The sequence below is a fragment of the Armigeres subalbatus genome, chromosome 2 (assembly GCF_024139115.2).
Source record: "Armigeres subalbatus isolate Guangzhou_Male chromosome 2, GZ_Asu_2, whole genome shotgun sequence".
In the NCBI taxonomy this organism is placed as follows: Eukaryota; Metazoa; Arthropoda; class Insecta; order Diptera; family Culicidae; genus Armigeres; species Armigeres subalbatus.
The window spans coordinates 107,640,513-107,657,535 of record NC_085140.1 but is presented as its reverse complement, the minus strand read 5'-3'; the positions used below and the strand labels follow the sequence as shown (position 1 = coordinate 107,657,535).

Genomic DNA, 17,023 nt, shown 5'->3' with positions numbered 1-17,023 from the left:
TGTACAGCAAGTTTGGATTCCAATAGTTCTATAGCACGAAATTATTTCGAAGACACGATGATGAAACCATGTATCAAATCAATCCGACGATCGTAAACAATGCACGCCAGGTGGCTTTTTCATACTGAGAAGGATCGCGCCACACCAAAGCAACGAGGTCTGTAGATAGAAGCATGATCCATCAAACACTAATTATTTACCATCATTGTTACCCGACGAGAAAAAATCACACAAGACACATACGGTGGATGCATACTCTATCCTCGTAAATTCCAATATCCGCAAAATCAAATGCGTAAATCCAAAAAGGCGTCTAAAAATAAGACCGCATAAAAAGCAACCCTAGTGTAATTCAAATCTCGGGCCTTGGAATAAAATTGAGCACCACTGAGAGATGGATTAACCGTATCGCAAATCTCTTCTTTGTATTATCATTGCAAAGATTTCGGATTTTTTCACCTAATCAGTGGGAGGTCTGAATTTGATTTGTGCGGACAACATTTGTGGTGGCTAAGTGCAATGAATATGTTAGATAAAATTAGTATTTCTAAAGAAGAAACAAAACTATTACAAGAGAGAAATGCTCTTCTCGAATCACAGTTAGCAGACTGTGGAAAAGTCGTAAGTAATTGAACTTAAAATAAATGTTAAAAATGTCTCACTCCAATACGTACTCCACCAGCAAACATCGTGCTCCGAAAACCTTGACTCCATGCGATCGAACTTGAACGCTCTGCAAGACCTGGTGGTCAAGTGCAGAGCCGTGCTCTCGATTCACGCAGGTCAGACCTCCGGCCACCCAACGCCCCCCATCAGTCCGGCAGCCGTACCGTCATCACCATCCAAAGTGGTGAACTTCCATCCGCTGGAAAACGCTTTTGCAGCAGCGACATCATCACCACCACCACCCATCAGTAGCCATGCTGCCCTGAAAAGTGAAATTGGACTGCTGAAAGCCCAGCTGGATATCTACAAGAGTGATTTTGCCGAGGAACGAATGGCGCGTTTGTCTCTGCTGGCGGAAAATAATCGCCTGGTGAGCCAGGTGCAACAGCTTCAACAACAGAACCGAACTCTTATTGCCGATGCATTGAATGGGTAAAAATTTTTCACCAATTCTACAGTTATTTTGGGGCAACAATTTTTGTATCTCTCGTATTACCTATGGAATCTATCCATTTTTGATAAGCTTTTTGATAAGAATTTTCGATGACCAGTTACGCTACATCACATTCTAATATTGTTTCTCATTTACAGACACGAGGAACAACTAACATACAGTCGGAGGTGCAGCCGAATGTCTCAGGAGAGTGATGGGACGGTGATGGCATCAACGGCACCAGCACCTGATGATCAATCAATCAAGGACGGACCAGGAGCTAATTATCAAGGGGAACGGAAGGCCTCACAGTGTCAGCACTGTAATGGAGTGTTCAGCGATATTTACTCACTGGAAACGCACATCGATGAGTGCCCGGCATATTAATCCATGCCGAGACGAAATATCCTATTTAAACCTTTTGAATACTATATACATAACATGAAAGTTAAAATTGACTCAACTTCGCTAAAGCTTTGACAAAAAATAAGGGTGAAGTTTGACCGGATTAGCACAAACGGATGGGGTAAGATGGGTCGCCTAAGGCGAACCCTCAATGTCTCAAAACAAAAACATTTTAATTTAACTTTCAACATGGATCCATAAAAATAGCTCATAAGCTGTAAGCCAAGGGTGTCACGTAAAATAACGAAAATTTCTCAAATAATTTCATATTCTGCCCCTATTCGCACGAGCGTCCCATGGCAGTTTTCTTCAACTTGAGTAAAATGCCGTTGAATTTGCTATGGAACTATTAAACGGACCATGATTACACCTGATTCTGTTTTTACACGGATTTTTTTACACGGCCGTGTAAAATAAACTTTAAACTTTAAAACTCATAAAACTTTTTTTACACGGATTTTCGAATTTTAAACTGAAAACTTTTTTTTACACGGAACGCATCCCCCGTGTAAAAAAATAATCGGGTGTATATTTATTTTTTGTGCAAAAGTGTATCAAAATCTAGAATGTGACTGTTATGCGAATAAATGAAAAAAGGGACAACACAAGGGGGTTTTGATTTTCGAATTGCTAGACCAAAGCTTTTTTGGCACTTCATTACCACTGCGACTATTGTGACTTATCCTCTATATTATATGCCTTAATCACGGCCGGATTTATGGGGGCCGTGGCCCCGGGCCCCCACAAATCTTATGTACCAAAACCAACCTTTTTTGTACATTTTGGGGCCCCCACAGGCTGTCGACCCCGGGGCCTCTTTCGGCTAAATCCGGCCCTGGCCTTAATACTGATAAATCACTATGGAAGTGATCACCTTTACATTCCCGGGCTTTTTTTCCAATTCAGGAAAAGCATTTCGAATGAAATGTATTACACTGGATTCTGTTTTTACACGATTTACATTTTCTCAATTTGGCTTTCATCCTGAATATTTAACGCATATTGTGTGATTATATCATGTGATTTTTCTTGGCTTACTTTGACTTAATTTTCTTTTAATTTGTTTCATTTTAATTTTACAATATTTGTACATATTGAGAGTTTGGCCATAGAGCCCTTCACCTTTAGTTTTTTGGAATATAACAAAATTTGTTTAGGATTGTTATACATCCGCCATTACTAATTTTTATCCGAGGTACCCCTTGGGGCCAGCGAAGGTACCCCCAGGGGTGCATGTACCCCAGGTTGAGAACCGCTACAATAGAAGATTGCAACGTTTTTTGTCTAAAATTGGAAATTATTTTTTGGACATATTTGTCGCTATGTCTCAATATTAGAAATTCTATGAAGTTCACGGCAAATGCTGGGTAAAGCGTACCATTGGTACTTCGCGTACCTGAAGGAATAAAATAGACCCCATCTCGCGGTCCTTAGCGTCTTACCCAGCAATTTCTATCCTACCTCCTCGTGGTGCTAGCCGGGATACTAGCAACCTTAGGGAAGATCGGGGGTTTGCTCCTCTCCGGAGGTGTAAATCTTACTGAGTCTATTCTACATGTCAGGATCGGCTCACAACAGCGTCTGTTCTCCATGTTAGGGGCGGCTGATCATCGTCCGAGTGCCAGCGAGGGACTCTAAGTGAAACTGTGCATTATCGTTCACCGGAAATAAGGTGGAATGGTTCTCCGGAAATTTAGGGGGTTTGGTGTCAGGCCCTGCAAGCCAGCCAAAAAAAAAACTCACGAACCATCGGCGAAGACCACTGCGACGAAAAGGGACTAGCGATTAGAAACTCGGTTCGTGGAACTGAAAATCTCTCAACTTCATCGGGAGCACACGCATACTCGCCGATGTGCTCAAGGACCGTGGATTCGGCATCGTAGCGCTGCAGGAGGTTTGTTGGAAGGGATCAATGGTGCGGAAGGGATCAATGGTAATCATACCATCTACCAGAGCTGCGGCAACACACACGAGCTGGGAACAGCTTTCATAGTGATGGGCGATATGCAAAGGCGCGTGATCGGATGGTGGCCGATCAATGAAAGAATGTGCAGGTTGAGGATCAAAGGCCGTTTCTCCAACTTCAGCATAATCAACGTCCATAGCCCACACTCCGGAAGCACTGATGATGATAAGGACGCATTCTACGCGCAGCTGGAACGTGAGTACGACAGCTGCCCAAGCCACGACGTCAAAATCATCATAGGAGATTTGAACGCTCAGGTTGGCCAAGAGGAGGAGTTTAGACCAACTATTGGAAGCTCAGCGCTCACCGGCTGACGAACAAAAACGGCATACGACTTATTGATTTCGCCGCCTCCAAGAATATGGCCATTCGCAGCACCTACTTCCAACACAGCCTTACGTATCGGTTCACCTGGAGATCACCACTAAAGACAGAATCACAAATCGACCACGCTCTGATTGATGGACGGCACTTCTCCGACATTATCGACGTCAGGACATATCGTGGCGCAAACATCGACTCTGACCACTATCTGGTGATGGTTAAACTGCGCCCAAAACTATCCGTCATCTACAATGTTCGGTACCGACGACCGCCGCGGTAAGACCTAGAGCGACTGAAGCAACTTGATGTCGCCACTGCATACGCGCAGCATCTCGAGGCAGCGTTGCCGGAAGAGGGTGAGCTCGATGGGGCCCCTCTTGAGGACTGCTGGAATACAGTTAAAGCAGCCATTAACGATGCAGCGGAGAATAACGTCGGGTATATAGGACGAAGTCACGAAGAGTGCAGACAGATTCTGGAGGAGAAGGACGCAGCGCGGGCGGTTGCGCTGCAGCAAGGAACCCGGCAGAACGTGGAACGTTATAGACGGAAGCGGAGATAGCAGACCCGCCTTTTTCAGGAGAAGAAACGCCGCCTGGAAGAAGCGGAGTGCGAGGAGATGGAACAGCTGTGCCGTTCTCAAGAAACACGCAAATTCTACCAGAAGCTCAACGCATCTCGCAAAGGCTTCGTGCCGCGAGCTTGAGGGAAGTTAAGGATGCCATCCAACAGCTAAAGACCAATAAAGCAGGTAAGGGTGGTATCGGAGCTGAGCTCATCAAGCTGGGCCCGGAAAAGCTAGCCACTTGCCTGCACAAATTGATAATCAGAATCTGGGAAACTGAACAGCTACCGGAGGAGTGGAAGGAAGGGGTTATATGGCCCATCTACAAGAAAGGCGACAAGCTGGAGTGTGAGAACTTTCGAGCAATCACCATCCTTTATGCCGCCTACAAAGTGATATCGCAGATCATCTTCCGTCGTCTGTCACCATTAGTGAATGAGTTCGTGGGAAGTTATCAAGCCGGTTTCATTGACGGCCGCTCGACAACGGACCAGATCTTTACTGTACAGCAAATCCTTCAAAAATGCCGTGAATACCAGGTCCCAACGGATCATCTGTTCGTTGATTTCAAGGCGGCATACGAGAGTATAGACCACGTAGAGCTATGGAAAATTATGGACGAGAACAGCTTCCCTGGGAAGCTTACCAGACTGATCAAAGCAACGATGGGTGGTGTGCAAAACTGTGTGAAGATTTCGGGCGAACACTCCAGTTCGTTCGAATCGCGCCGGGGACTAAGACAAGGTGATGGACTTTCGTGCCTGTTGTTCAACATTGCGCTAGAAGGTGTCATGCGGAGAGCCGGGTGTAACAGCCGGGTACGATTTTCAACAGATCCAGTCAATTTATTTGTTTCGCGGATGACATGGACATTGTCGGCTGAACATTTGCAAAGGTGGCAGAACTGTACACCCGCCTGAAACGTGAAGCAACAAAAGTTGGACTGGTGGTGAATGCGTTAAAGACAAAGTACATGCTTGTGAGCGGAATCGAGCGCGACAGGGCCCCTGGGAAGCAGTGTTACGATAGACGGGGATACCTTTGAGGTGGTCGAGGAATTCGTCTACCTCGGATCCTTGCTAACGGCTGATAACAATGTCAGTCGTGAAATACGAAGGCGCATCATATGTGGAAGTTGGGCCTACTACGGGCTCCAGAAGAAACTGCGGTCAAAAAAGATTCGCCACCGCACCAAATGTGTCATGTACAAGACGTTAATAAGACCGGTAGTCCTCTACGGACATGAAACATGGACAATGCTCGAGGAGGACTTGGAAGCACTCGGAGTATTCGAGAGACGGGTGCTTAGGAGCATCTTTGGCGGTGTGCAAGAAGACACTGTGCGGCGGCGAAGAATGAACCATGAGCAAAAAGCACGTCCGTACGCTGTCACGAACTGGAATGTGATTTTGATTTGTTTTATTCAGGATTTTTGAAGTTACACAATCAAAAATACAAGCGGAAAAAAATTGTGTTAAAACAGAATCCTGTGTACTTTAATGGGAGGGATTGCCCAGGGTTCAAGAAAACCCTTGTCAAAAAATTTGAGCCGTTCGTGAAAAATTGCAATAATAAGTGATCAGAGCTTTCACTCTCAATTTTGTAAAGCGACATACATCGTCTTGAAGCTGTCCAATGATATTTATGGCCCGTTTACATATTCGCTAGTTTTAGCGGACAATGCACTATCCAACAATACTAGCGCGAAATTAGCATAATAATGTAAACAGAAATTGTCATCTGCTAATAGTGTTTACATTATGCTAATATCGCGCTAGTATTGTCGGATAGTGCATTGTCTAGCGAATATGTAAAAGGGGCATTAGGTGATATTTACAAGGACGGTGACCTGTTAATAAACCAGTGTAAAATCTTAAATCATGTTTACTTAGGCTAAGTAGTCGTTATGTACTGGAAACATTTGGACTAATAAATCGTTTTGATTGCCGGGAATCTAAAGTACTTTTCCAGTTCTGTATCTGTACTTTTCCCAATTCCTAATCTCCATTTTGAAAGCACAATTGGATGGACCAATGAAAGGTTCGGGTCCAATAAACTGTCTGCTTGATTCACATTTTGCTAGCTGATCTGCTATTTCGTTTCCTTCTATTCCGCAATGGCCAGGAACCCAATATAGATTAACCTTATTGTGATAGAAAATTAGCTGCAGTAGCTTGGAGCATTTCCACACGAGCATTGCATTATCAGTTTTTGACTTTAATGCCTTCAATGCTGCTTGGCTGTCTGAACATATGCATATATTTGCATTTCGATAATATCGTTTTTAACAAATTTGCACACATTCTAGAATGGCCTATATCTCCGCTTGAAAAACCGTTGGCCAAATTCCCATTAAAATCGAATTGTAATGTCATGGCCAGTAATTTCGGCCCCTGCCATTTGATTTTGCTCGGAGCCATCTGTATAAAATATTATGGAGCCAGTCTGAAACCCTGGGTTTCCTGCACTCCAATTTCCACGAGTTACCTCAGGTACTTTGAAAAGGTGATTGTAGATTCGTTCCTTTATCGTTGAGTCATCAATCATCAAAACCAATGGACTGATTTACAACTTATTCAAGATGCTCTTATATTCAACAAAATACCCTTCAAAAAGATTCAGGAACCGTTTGATCTGCAGAGAAGTTTTGATTGCGCTCAATTGGATGTGCATATATGTAATGGAAGCAAAGCATCAAAAGCTTTAAATCGAGTGCTTTGTACTGCTCCTGTGATAGATAAGGTGGCAAGTGGCAATCCTTTGCAGTTTACCAAGTGTCACTTGAGCCGTTCATTGTTGTGTTTTTGACCAAACAAGTGACGCATACAGGATTTTGGACTACGGTTCTGGACAACAGACAGACAACTAGGCGAAAATAGATTTATCAAAACTAAATTGATAATTTAAAGTTTATCTACAGACAAACAGACATAACCCTAAAAAAATAATAATCCTAAATTGTTTACTGGTAAAACACTACTGACAATGTGATTTGCCAAAAGTGCTTTTAACCCTATTCAGATTACGGCCTTTATTATATGAAAAAGAGAAACATGATGCCAATGCTTATACATTTAACACGTAACAAAGCTCGTAATTTGAATTGGTTATTGATGTGACAGGGTGTCTCTACTCATCTGTAAAAACAAAATTCCCTGATTTTTTTCAGGTTTTTTTTTTTCATTTTTTTACAAACAGGCAAAAACAAACGTGCTATATATCGAATTTAGCAGCAAAATAATCAATATTTTAGTGGCTTCACAAAACAATGTTGTAAATTACTTGAAAAATTCCTCTCGGAATTCCTTCGCAGGTTGACCCAGAAATTTCTTCAGCCATTCAATCATTTTTTTTTTCAGGAATCACTTAGGCAATTCCTCCAGGTATTCCTTTGAAAATTTCTCCATAGATTCCATCGGAAAATCCTCCGGATTTTAAGAATTGCTTCAGAACCACCTCCAGGATTTAATTTGAAAATTTCTTTGCTAAAACTTTAGAATTATTCAAGGAATTATTTCGGAAATTCCTTTAGAGATGCATTTGGTGATTCCTTTACTATTTTTTTTATTTCTTTTTAGGTGTTTGTTCGTAAATGTCTTGAGAAAATTCCTCGGAAATACCTTTATAAAATACTTTGCAGATTCTTCAGATATTCTTCTGAAATTTGTTAGGAATTTCTTTGGAAACTTGATTCTTTCGGAAATCTCTTTGAATTTTGTTTCAGCTGTTTTTAAAGAAACTTGAGAAAACTTCTTTAGGAAATGTTCCGGAAATATGTATGGGATTTTTTTTAGGAAATCCTTCAGAACTTCTTACGAAAACTTCTTCAGGAAATGCGTGGATGCAAAAATATGAGATTGCTGAGTCCATGACGTTAGGTTCAAGAACGTTAGGCATAATACATTTTTTATGTCGTGGGCTGCTTTTGGGGCATTTTATGCCTAACATCCTTTATGCCTAACGTCCTTATACCTGTTCGCGTTACCAACATCTAGTTTGCTTGGACCTAGCAGCCAAGGTACCGGTACTATAAGTGTCAAACGGCCAAGTTATAGCCTATTCAGATTACGCCATTTATGATCATAAATATCATGATAAATAACAACCTGATGCCATCCCCATACATTCAATTTTCTTTCTCCACTTTAACACGATATTTATTACGATGCATAATCTAATCGTAATCTGAATTATGTATTAAGCTTATTGGAGCATATTTTGGCAGAATAATTTCAATGGTTACAACGCTACTAGCGTTCTACTACCGCTTTACTGTAAAAACTGTAGGGGGGTCCCGTAGCGTAGTGCGTAGTTGGCTATACGTTCGCCTTATAAGCGAATGGTTATGGGTTCGATTCCCAGCCCCTCCACCAAAGCCTCGTCAGTCGCCGGATCCGTAGCCCATACGGTGGCGTTTGGGGTACGCGCCTTACCGTAACGGCTGCCTGATGACGACTGACAACTTGTTCTTCTCGGAGGCATTCCTCCAACGTTACCCGGATTATAATGACAACCGAACAATGCAACGAGCATTGGATACTCGACATGGACAAACGGACACAATGGACTCACGACAAGATGAACTGCCAACGACAACACATAACGAATAATGAATATCTAAAAATAGATTCTGTGTGGATTCTGTACAGCAGAATACCATAATAGATCACGGCACAGTAGCGGTTCAGAACACGGCACTCTACCAAATAAATATATGAATAAAAAAAAATATCTACAGGAAAACTTTAGAAAACACCTGGAGGAGTTTCCGGATTTTTTGCTTTTAAGAATTCTTTGGAAATACTTCGAGAATACCTTAGAAACTCCTTTAAAAAAAATCCATTCGGAAATTCTTCGGCTATTCTTTCAAGAATTCCTTTACCAAAAATCCTTCACAAATCACTCTACACTTTTTTTTTGTAAATCAGGTTCCCTTTCGGGAATTTCTTAAAGAAACCATACGAAAAATCGTCCGGAAATTCGTTTTGAAATTCCTCCGGGAATTCTTTTCGGTTTTTATCTTGGTAATTCCTCCAGAGGGGGCCCTCCTTAGTGTCACTCATTTTTCAGGCACTTATCCTTAACCGATTTGCTTGCAACAAGAATACTCTCCCATTGTTTTCTATTGAATATTAGCCAGATCGGACAATGGACTCAAGAGTAATGGCCAAAATACTATTTTTATAATGCACGAGAAAGGCACCATCACCGCTAGGTGGATTAGTCAAGGAATTTCCGAGGAAATACCCAAAAGAATTTACAAAGCAATCCCTAACAGATTTCCTGAATAAATTTCTAGATTTCACCAAGAACAGCTTCGAAAATTCTCCAGGAATTCTTTAGAAGATGGTAAACCGTTTTTTGCAGAACAACGATCTATTAACGTTCACTTCATTTTCAATAGATTTGATTGGCATATTTATTCAAATACTTTTAAGGGTTTTTTTCATCTTTTGAGAGAATTTCACTCATCATCACCGGGTATTGAAATTTCGCTGATTATGTCAGGAATTCCCTGATAATTCCAGGTATTTTCCAGGCGGGAAGAAATTCCCTGATAATTCCAGGTTTTCCAGGTTTTTCCAGGTAGTAGGCACCCTGTGTGAATAATATTATTAAATGTTCCATGCGTTATGTCTGTTTGTTATGTTATGCTTCAATCTTATATCTTTATTGTCAAAATTCAAATCATAATAATTCTTATCCTATTCTATTTGATCTATGAGTTCATTTTGTTGTGACTTGTTTGTTTATTTATAGGAGGGCTCCTTATTTCATAAGGCTTCGAAGATCGTACTTCTGGTACAGCAGGCATTCACCCCCCTCCAACGGAATTTGGAATACATAGAGGTAGCCATCTTGTGATGCCACCAAAAGTCTTAACACATTCTGAATTGTCGTAACAACCGAGGAGGTGCTCAATCCAGCTACGGGTAATACCGCCCTAGAGAATGCCCTGTCCTGTGTAAACACGTCCGTTACTGCTGATGGTAGCGTCTGCGAAAGATATTCAGTGACCGTACGGCCAATGTATCCCATCCAGCTATCTTCGTCGTATTGTTCATCCTCCGAAGTCGTTTGTTTCAGCTTAAAAATGTGTACTGTTTCTGTGTTGGAGCTGCAGCACAAATAGTCAGAACATACGCTGAAAGTCAGCGAGGTAATTGCGACATGTCTTTGCAAGCCTCTTCGAAACTCAAAAAGTTTCGAGCCATCGTTAACGGAGAACATCCGTATCACCGTGCCCTTTTCGCTGGCTGTGGCAATCGCCGTGCCGGCCCGGTTAAAGGCAATCGCACTTAGGGGAGATTCGTGAGCATCGATTTGCCTTTTGGTGCATAAATTTATGGCGTCGAATATCTGAACTTCTCCTTCGGTTGTGCTACCCGGATATGCCAGGTAACTTTGATCAGAACCCGATGTCAGTGCAATAAGTCCGGTTTCATTTGGCACGGTGTCTCGAATAGTATAGAGCACATTCATACTGCAAAGATCGTGGACGTACAGACGTTCCATGAGGCACACTACCAACCGGGACTGAGCCAGCTTCACCGCCAGAATCGGGTTGGGGTACGAGTAGGTGCAAATGATTGTCTGTTTCTTGACGTGCAATATTTTCAATGTTCGAGGAGCGTCCAACGAAACGAAGACGACCAATGAGCTGTTGAAGTGACGCTCGACCAAGCGAATTCTCTCAGCGTAGTTGCAATAGATACGTTTGAGGCTGTGATCCACCGAGGTCAGTGCAAACATTTTGAAGCCACACTCCGAACCAACTGTTAGAGAAGTGCAGTCGTGGTTGAAATTAACGAGAAAAGTTTCATCGACGGTATCTCGAGATGAGCTCATTTTTTGTTTGTTTATTTCATGAGATGATGCTCAAAACAGTTGTGTTAGTAAGCGAAATCGGCGGGGGTTAGTGTATCTGCAAATATATGAATGAAATGTGTAAAAATATGCTTCTATTTCAAGGAAGTAGCAGATAATTTAGTCAGAGTTTGACGCATTTGCCAAGAACTGTGTTACAGAAGCAGTCGGATGATGGACTTGGAGAACAATATTTACCTACAACTTTGTTCAACAGTTCATTTTTTGAAGTTCGAGGGCTAGTTACTGTAACTTGTTTATATTAATGACACTAGGATCCTCAATGTGAATATTATTTTGGACAAAGCAGTTTAAAAAAATGCGCTATTTTTTACTATACAACCCTTTTTTCTATATTGAGCCCCTGTAATTATTGTTGACAAATGAGGCAAACCCAGAATGAACGATTGGAACCATCCTTGCTCTGTGCAAATTAATTTTATAAAGAGTAACTTATTGTTATGTTAAAGCGCATACATTTAATAAATATTATATCAAGTAATAAAGTTCGTAATCTTGTCAGGCCAAAATGAGCCTAGCAATAAAACATACCGCCAACCCTTCTACGGATGAAGAACGGATGTTTCAGATAACAAATTGAGTAACGGTTCGATTGAATCGGGTAATTTCCAATATCGTGTTGATAACTTTTCAAAACTCAACCTACCATAAAAGAATCCTCGAAAAGCACGTGTCCACTCACTTGACCACTGTTTCTACTGAAATGTTACGATTTTTGATTAATCTACTCATTTATCTATGAAGAGGTAAACATTTCAAATACACACCAGTATCAGGTATGTTTCCTTCATGTACACCAGATTCAACATGGGTACCTGACCATGATCAATGAGATATTTTATGCCCATTGACGCACGGCATTAGCCTCCGTTAGCTGAATATTTGAAAGATTTACCTGGCTATACCGACTGAGATATAAACAAATGTATGTTATGTCAAAATATGTGTTCTGAACGTGAACTTTCGTCTAACGCAATAAATTACGTTGAAAATCTTTATTGAAAGGTAGCAAGAAAAGATATTTTAGTTACCAGATAAAGATTGTCGCTTCGGTTCCCTTTGTTCTGCTGTGCGAAACATGTGTGGTATCTAACTGTCAAATCGTATGTATTTTTCCTTTATTGACATTTAGCTCCCCTATCCTCGCCAGCAAAAGATGTTCCGGACAGCGACGACAGCGACAATCTTTATCTCGTAACTAAAACATCTTTTGTAGCAAGATAATTATAGATAGGGGAAAAGGCTCAAACCTTGGCCTATTATACTATGGATGAGCACATTTATCATTTTAAATATTCATAAATTGAAGATCTAACCGTAATTATGCCACCAAACGGCTTTCATACTTTTGTTTATTACGCTAAGTAATCAAAAACAACAATAATGGTTAAAAATCTATTATTTAATCCATCAAAAGTTTCGTGCGAAATGGACTTTATGTTCGGCCAATTTTCCTAATCTCGGCTCTGGTGTTGGATGCTTTTTCGGCCCATGAAATGTTGGTGCATTATTCACTGTAAATCGTTTATATAAGCCGTAAGGTAGGCAATTATAATGTGCTGCTTCAAGTGAAAATCGTCAGCCGAATTTTGGAAATGAGTGTTCTAATATTATTCAAAAAAGTTTTGGTTAATTGTGTCACTATACTAATGAAAATAGTGAATTTAACATGAATGCCAAAATAGTAGGATTGTGATCCGTTCATCTAAAGTGCGAAAATAGGTATTGGAAGATCCATAAAGTACGTCACGCAAAAATTGGGGATTTTCAACCCCCCTCCCCCCTTTGTCACGCTTTTCGTAACGAACCTCTAAAATTTTTGTATGGATCGTCACGCTGCTCTGAACCCCCCTCCCCCTAGAGGCGTGACGTACTTTGTGGATGGCCCCTAAGTCTATTCCAAAAACTACTTTATTGGGCAAAAGAAAAATCTCTTACACTGCCTGCCTACTTAAGTTGTTGCAAACAAACCAAGTCACAGCAATTTTTCACGCAGGTTTATTGCGTTTATCAGTTGAAGATGTGTGTGAATCTTGCGTAATACTTGGTACACTTTTCAAAGCAGCCTTGATAAATATCTCTCTACAAAACGATGTATTAATTGTGTTTATTCTGCGTGCCGTGTGAAACGAAACTAGTCGATTCGACTGTTTGTTCCGATTCCCGTTTACGAATGCCGTGACTAATGTCGATGTGAATGAACTCCGATGAACTTTCAGTGTATTCTCGTTGTCGATGTTCATCGACAAAAGTCTAATTTAAGTGACGTTTCTGTGTGAGATTTGTCGATACCGTTGAACTAATCGAGAGCAGTTCAAAAAGCGAAATATGGAGGTGAAACGGTAAGTTTTTTTTAAAACTGCTCAAAAATATTGATTGAATTGTAAAAATAATTTGTTTCAGAGTACGAGTAACTAACCGAAAGCAGTTTAATCTGCTCGTTACCCAAATGGAGGCTCAACCGGCGGTGGCCAGGGGTTTAAAATTCTGCGAAGCGTCCGGAATAAACCGCAATTCATACGACGATATGTGGAGAGATCTCACCGTTCGCCTCAACAGTCTGGGACCGCCGACTCGCACGGAAAAGGACTGGCAAAGGTTTTTAACATATCAAATCTTTTACTTTATTATTAATTATCTAATCTATTATACTTGCAGGTTTGGACTGATTACAAAACAGTATAAAAAATAAGTTGGCGCATAATAAACGCGAAGCCAATGCTACGGGTGGCGGACCGAATGCAATGAAAATTTTGTCGCCAATGGAAGAAGTGGTAGTTAAATTATTATCCTTGGACAAAATGATTAATCATGCTGGTATGTAAAAGGAAATTGTCTTGTTATAGAGTAATATACTTAAAAGTATTCTAGGTACTTCATATGGCCTGCCTCGCCGTGAGTCTCCGCAAGCAAGGTCACCACCAACATCACAACCAGAGCGCCATCAGCATACAACTTTTGGATCGCCACTGCTTAGCAGTACTTTACAGGGGCATCTTCCGAACAACGAAGTCGAAGAAGCAGAAGAAACAGTGGATATTGAGAAAACTGTTAATTGTTCATCGAAACGCAAGCGGCGGAATACAGATACCAGAGATGATCGTCTGGACTTACTGGTTGAGCAAACGGAAAATATAAAAAAGATAGTTGAACATACGGGGGAAATAGCTCGCTACGCGCGGAAAAGTTATAAGTTGAGAGAAGACGAAGCCAGACAACGCATCGAAAGTGAGCTAAGGAAAGAGAAAGCCAGAAAGGATGAGCTTGAATACAATAAGCAGCTATTGGAATATAAGAAGAGAAAACTGGACATTCTGGAACGTATGAATAAGAAGAAGTAATTTGAACTGTGTGTGTGTGTGTGTGTGTGTGTGTGTGTGTGTGTGTGTGTGTGTGTGTGTGTAAGAGTATGCGAGCGAGAGGGAGGGGATAAGTTTTGGGTTTTGTCGTAAGGAAGGTTTTGTAAGGCTTTGTCGTTAAAATAAATATAAATAAATGCGATGTGATGAATAAGAACAAATATAGACAATTGACAAATATGGGGATATTACAAAACATTGATTTTTGCTGGAATTTCATCGAACTGTCCTGTGATGTAATTGCTGTCCTATGTGCAAGTTAAAAACGGGACGGAACAGTATATGTTTGCACATTTTTTAATGATATTCCATCATCCATACATTTTAAATGTGGTTAAACAAAGAAATAGTCCATCATTTGCAGTTTTGTTAATAAACTCGAGGAGATCAATTAGAGTATTAGACGAACGTGGAGTATGCGGTCGTCTTTAATAGTAAAGGATATACCGAAATGGGAAATGATAATCAAGAGGGTTGATTAACCTTTGCAGCCCCAACCTCTTTTGCGCATCAAAATTTTGATGATGTTTTTGCTCTAATTCATTCAATTTTTGACCGATTTGTTTGAAATTTTCAGACATAAACCAAAAATTATCATAGATTCAGATGATCGATCGATCAGTCAGTCCAACGATTTCGGATTTATGTAGAATCCCAGTGGGGTCTGTCGGGTGGCCATTTAGAACATTTTTGACTTTTACGTTTGTCATTCGTTTCATCGTCAACATCGTCTTTTTATACCCGTATCGCGGAGAAAATTTATTTGCGATGCCTCTGAACGAATATGGAAGCATGATGGCCAGTTTTGGGCACACTGGAATTCGTTCCGGGACTCTAGCTAGGGACATATATCAGAATACATTCAAATGTATCATGAGGCATATCAGTCATCGACATTTTTTGCGAATGTTATATTGAAACCGAATTTAGATATCAATTTTGACCCATATGGATTAATAGCGAAAATCCTGGGACACCTTGCACCGATTACGGAGACTCTGTGGAAGACTTGAAGCGCCGATTGAAATTGAATCGGTGGCGGCGTGATAAATAATCTTGAGCCAGTAGCGGTGGCGTGATGGTGCGGTGGCGAGGGTCAGCGTAAACATATTTAGAGCATTACAAATTCTCCGAAGCTCCGTCAGGAATCCATCCAGAAATTCCTCCAAAAGTTCCCTCAGGAATCCTTCCGGAAATTTCTCCAGGAATTCCTTAGGAAGTTCCTCCAGGGATTTCTGGAGGAACTTTCCAAGAAATTCCTGGAGAAACTTCCAAAGGAATTCCTAGAGGAACTTTCGAAGGAATTCTTGGAGGAACTTCCGAAAGAATTCCTGAAGGATCTTTCGAAGGAATTCCCGGAGGAACTTCCGAAGGAACTTCCGAAGGAACTCCCGGAGGAACTTCTGAAGGAATTCCTGGAGGAACTTCCGAAGGAATTCCCGGAGGAACTTCCGAAGGAATTCCTGGAGGAACTTCAGAAGGAATTCCTGGAGGAACTTCCGAAGGAATTCCTGGAGGAACTTCCGAAAGAATTCCTGGAGGAACTTCCGAAGGAATTCCTGGAGGAACTTCCAAAGGAATTCCTGGAGGAACTTATGGAGGAATTCCTGGAAGAACTTCCGGAGGAATTCCTGGAGGAACTTTTAAAGGAATTCCTGGAGGAACTTCCGAAGGAATTCCTGGAGGAACTTCCGAAGGAATTCCTGGAGGAACTTTCGAAGGAATTCCTGGAGGAACTTTCGAAGGAATTCCTGAAAGAACTTCTGAAGGAATTCCTGAAGGAATTTCCGAAGGAATTCCTGGAAGAACTTCCGGAGGAGTTCCTGGAGGAACTTATGGAGGAATTCCTGGAAGAACTTCCGGAGGAATTCCTGGATGAACTTCCGAAGGAATTCCTGGAAGAACTTCTGGAGGAGTTCCTGGAGGAACTTATGGAGGAATTCCTGGAGGAACTTCCGGAGGAATTCCTGGATGAACTTCCGGAGGAATTCCTGAAGGAACTTCCGGAGGAATTCCTGAAGGAACTTCCGGAGGAATTCCTGGAAGAACTTCCGGAGGAGTTCCTGGAGGAACTTATGGAGGAATTCCTGGAAGAACTTCCGGAGGAATTCCTGGATGAACTTCCGAAGGAATTCCTGGAAGAACTTCTGGAGGAGTTCCTGGAGGAACTTATGGAGGAATTCCTGGAGGAGGAGGAATTCCTGGATGAACTTCCGGAGGAATTCCTGGAGGAACTTCCGGAGGAATTCCTGGAGGAACTTCCGGAGGAATTCCTGGAGGAACTTCCGGAGGAATTCCTGGAGGAACTTCCGGAGGAATTCCTGGAGGAACTTCCGGAAGAATTCCTGGAGGAACTTCCGGAGGAATTCCTGGAGGAACTTCCGGAGGAATTCCTGGAGGAACTTCCGGAGGAATTC

The 17,023-nt window shown here is 41.5% G+C and overlaps 3 protein-coding genes across 3 annotated transcripts; 2 read left to right on the top strand and 1 right to left on the bottom strand.

Annotated features, from left to right (window-relative positions):
- The first annotated feature begins 496 nt into the window (after positions 1-496).
- LOC134214898 (NF-kappa-B essential modulator-like) lies at positions 497-1,541 on the top strand. The gene is made up of 3 exons (XM_062694174.1): positions 497-621; positions 683-1,098; positions 1,258-1,541. The coding sequence occupies exons 1-3, from the start codon at positions 520-522 to the stop codon at positions 1,484-1,486; spliced, it is 747 nt and encodes a 248-aa protein (XP_062550158.1). The 5' UTR covers positions 497-519; the 3' UTR covers positions 1,487-1,541.
- Positions 1,542-9,788: 8,247 nt separating this feature from the next.
- On the bottom strand, positions 9,789-12,047 carry LOC134214897 (WD repeat domain phosphoinositide-interacting protein 2-like). The gene is made up of 2 exons (XM_062694173.1): positions 11,894-12,047; positions 9,789-11,284 (listed from the first exon to the last, which is right to left on the bottom strand). Exon 2 carries the CDS (start codon positions 11,206-11,208, stop codon positions 10,129-10,131), a length of 1,080 nt encoding a protein of 359 aa, XP_062550157.1. The 5' UTR covers positions 11,209-11,284; positions 11,894-12,047; the 3' UTR covers positions 9,789-10,128.
- A 1,908-nt stretch (positions 12,048-13,955) lies between these two features.
- On the top strand, positions 13,956-14,766 carry LOC134214896 (uncharacterized). Its single transcript, XM_062694172.1, has 2 exons — positions 13,956-14,064; positions 14,119-14,766. The coding sequence occupies exons 1-2, from the start codon at positions 13,992-13,994 to the stop codon at positions 14,586-14,588; spliced, it is 543 nt and encodes a 180-aa protein (XP_062550156.1). The 5' UTR covers positions 13,956-13,991; the 3' UTR covers positions 14,589-14,766.
- Positions 14,767-17,023: the final 2,257 nt, after the last annotated feature.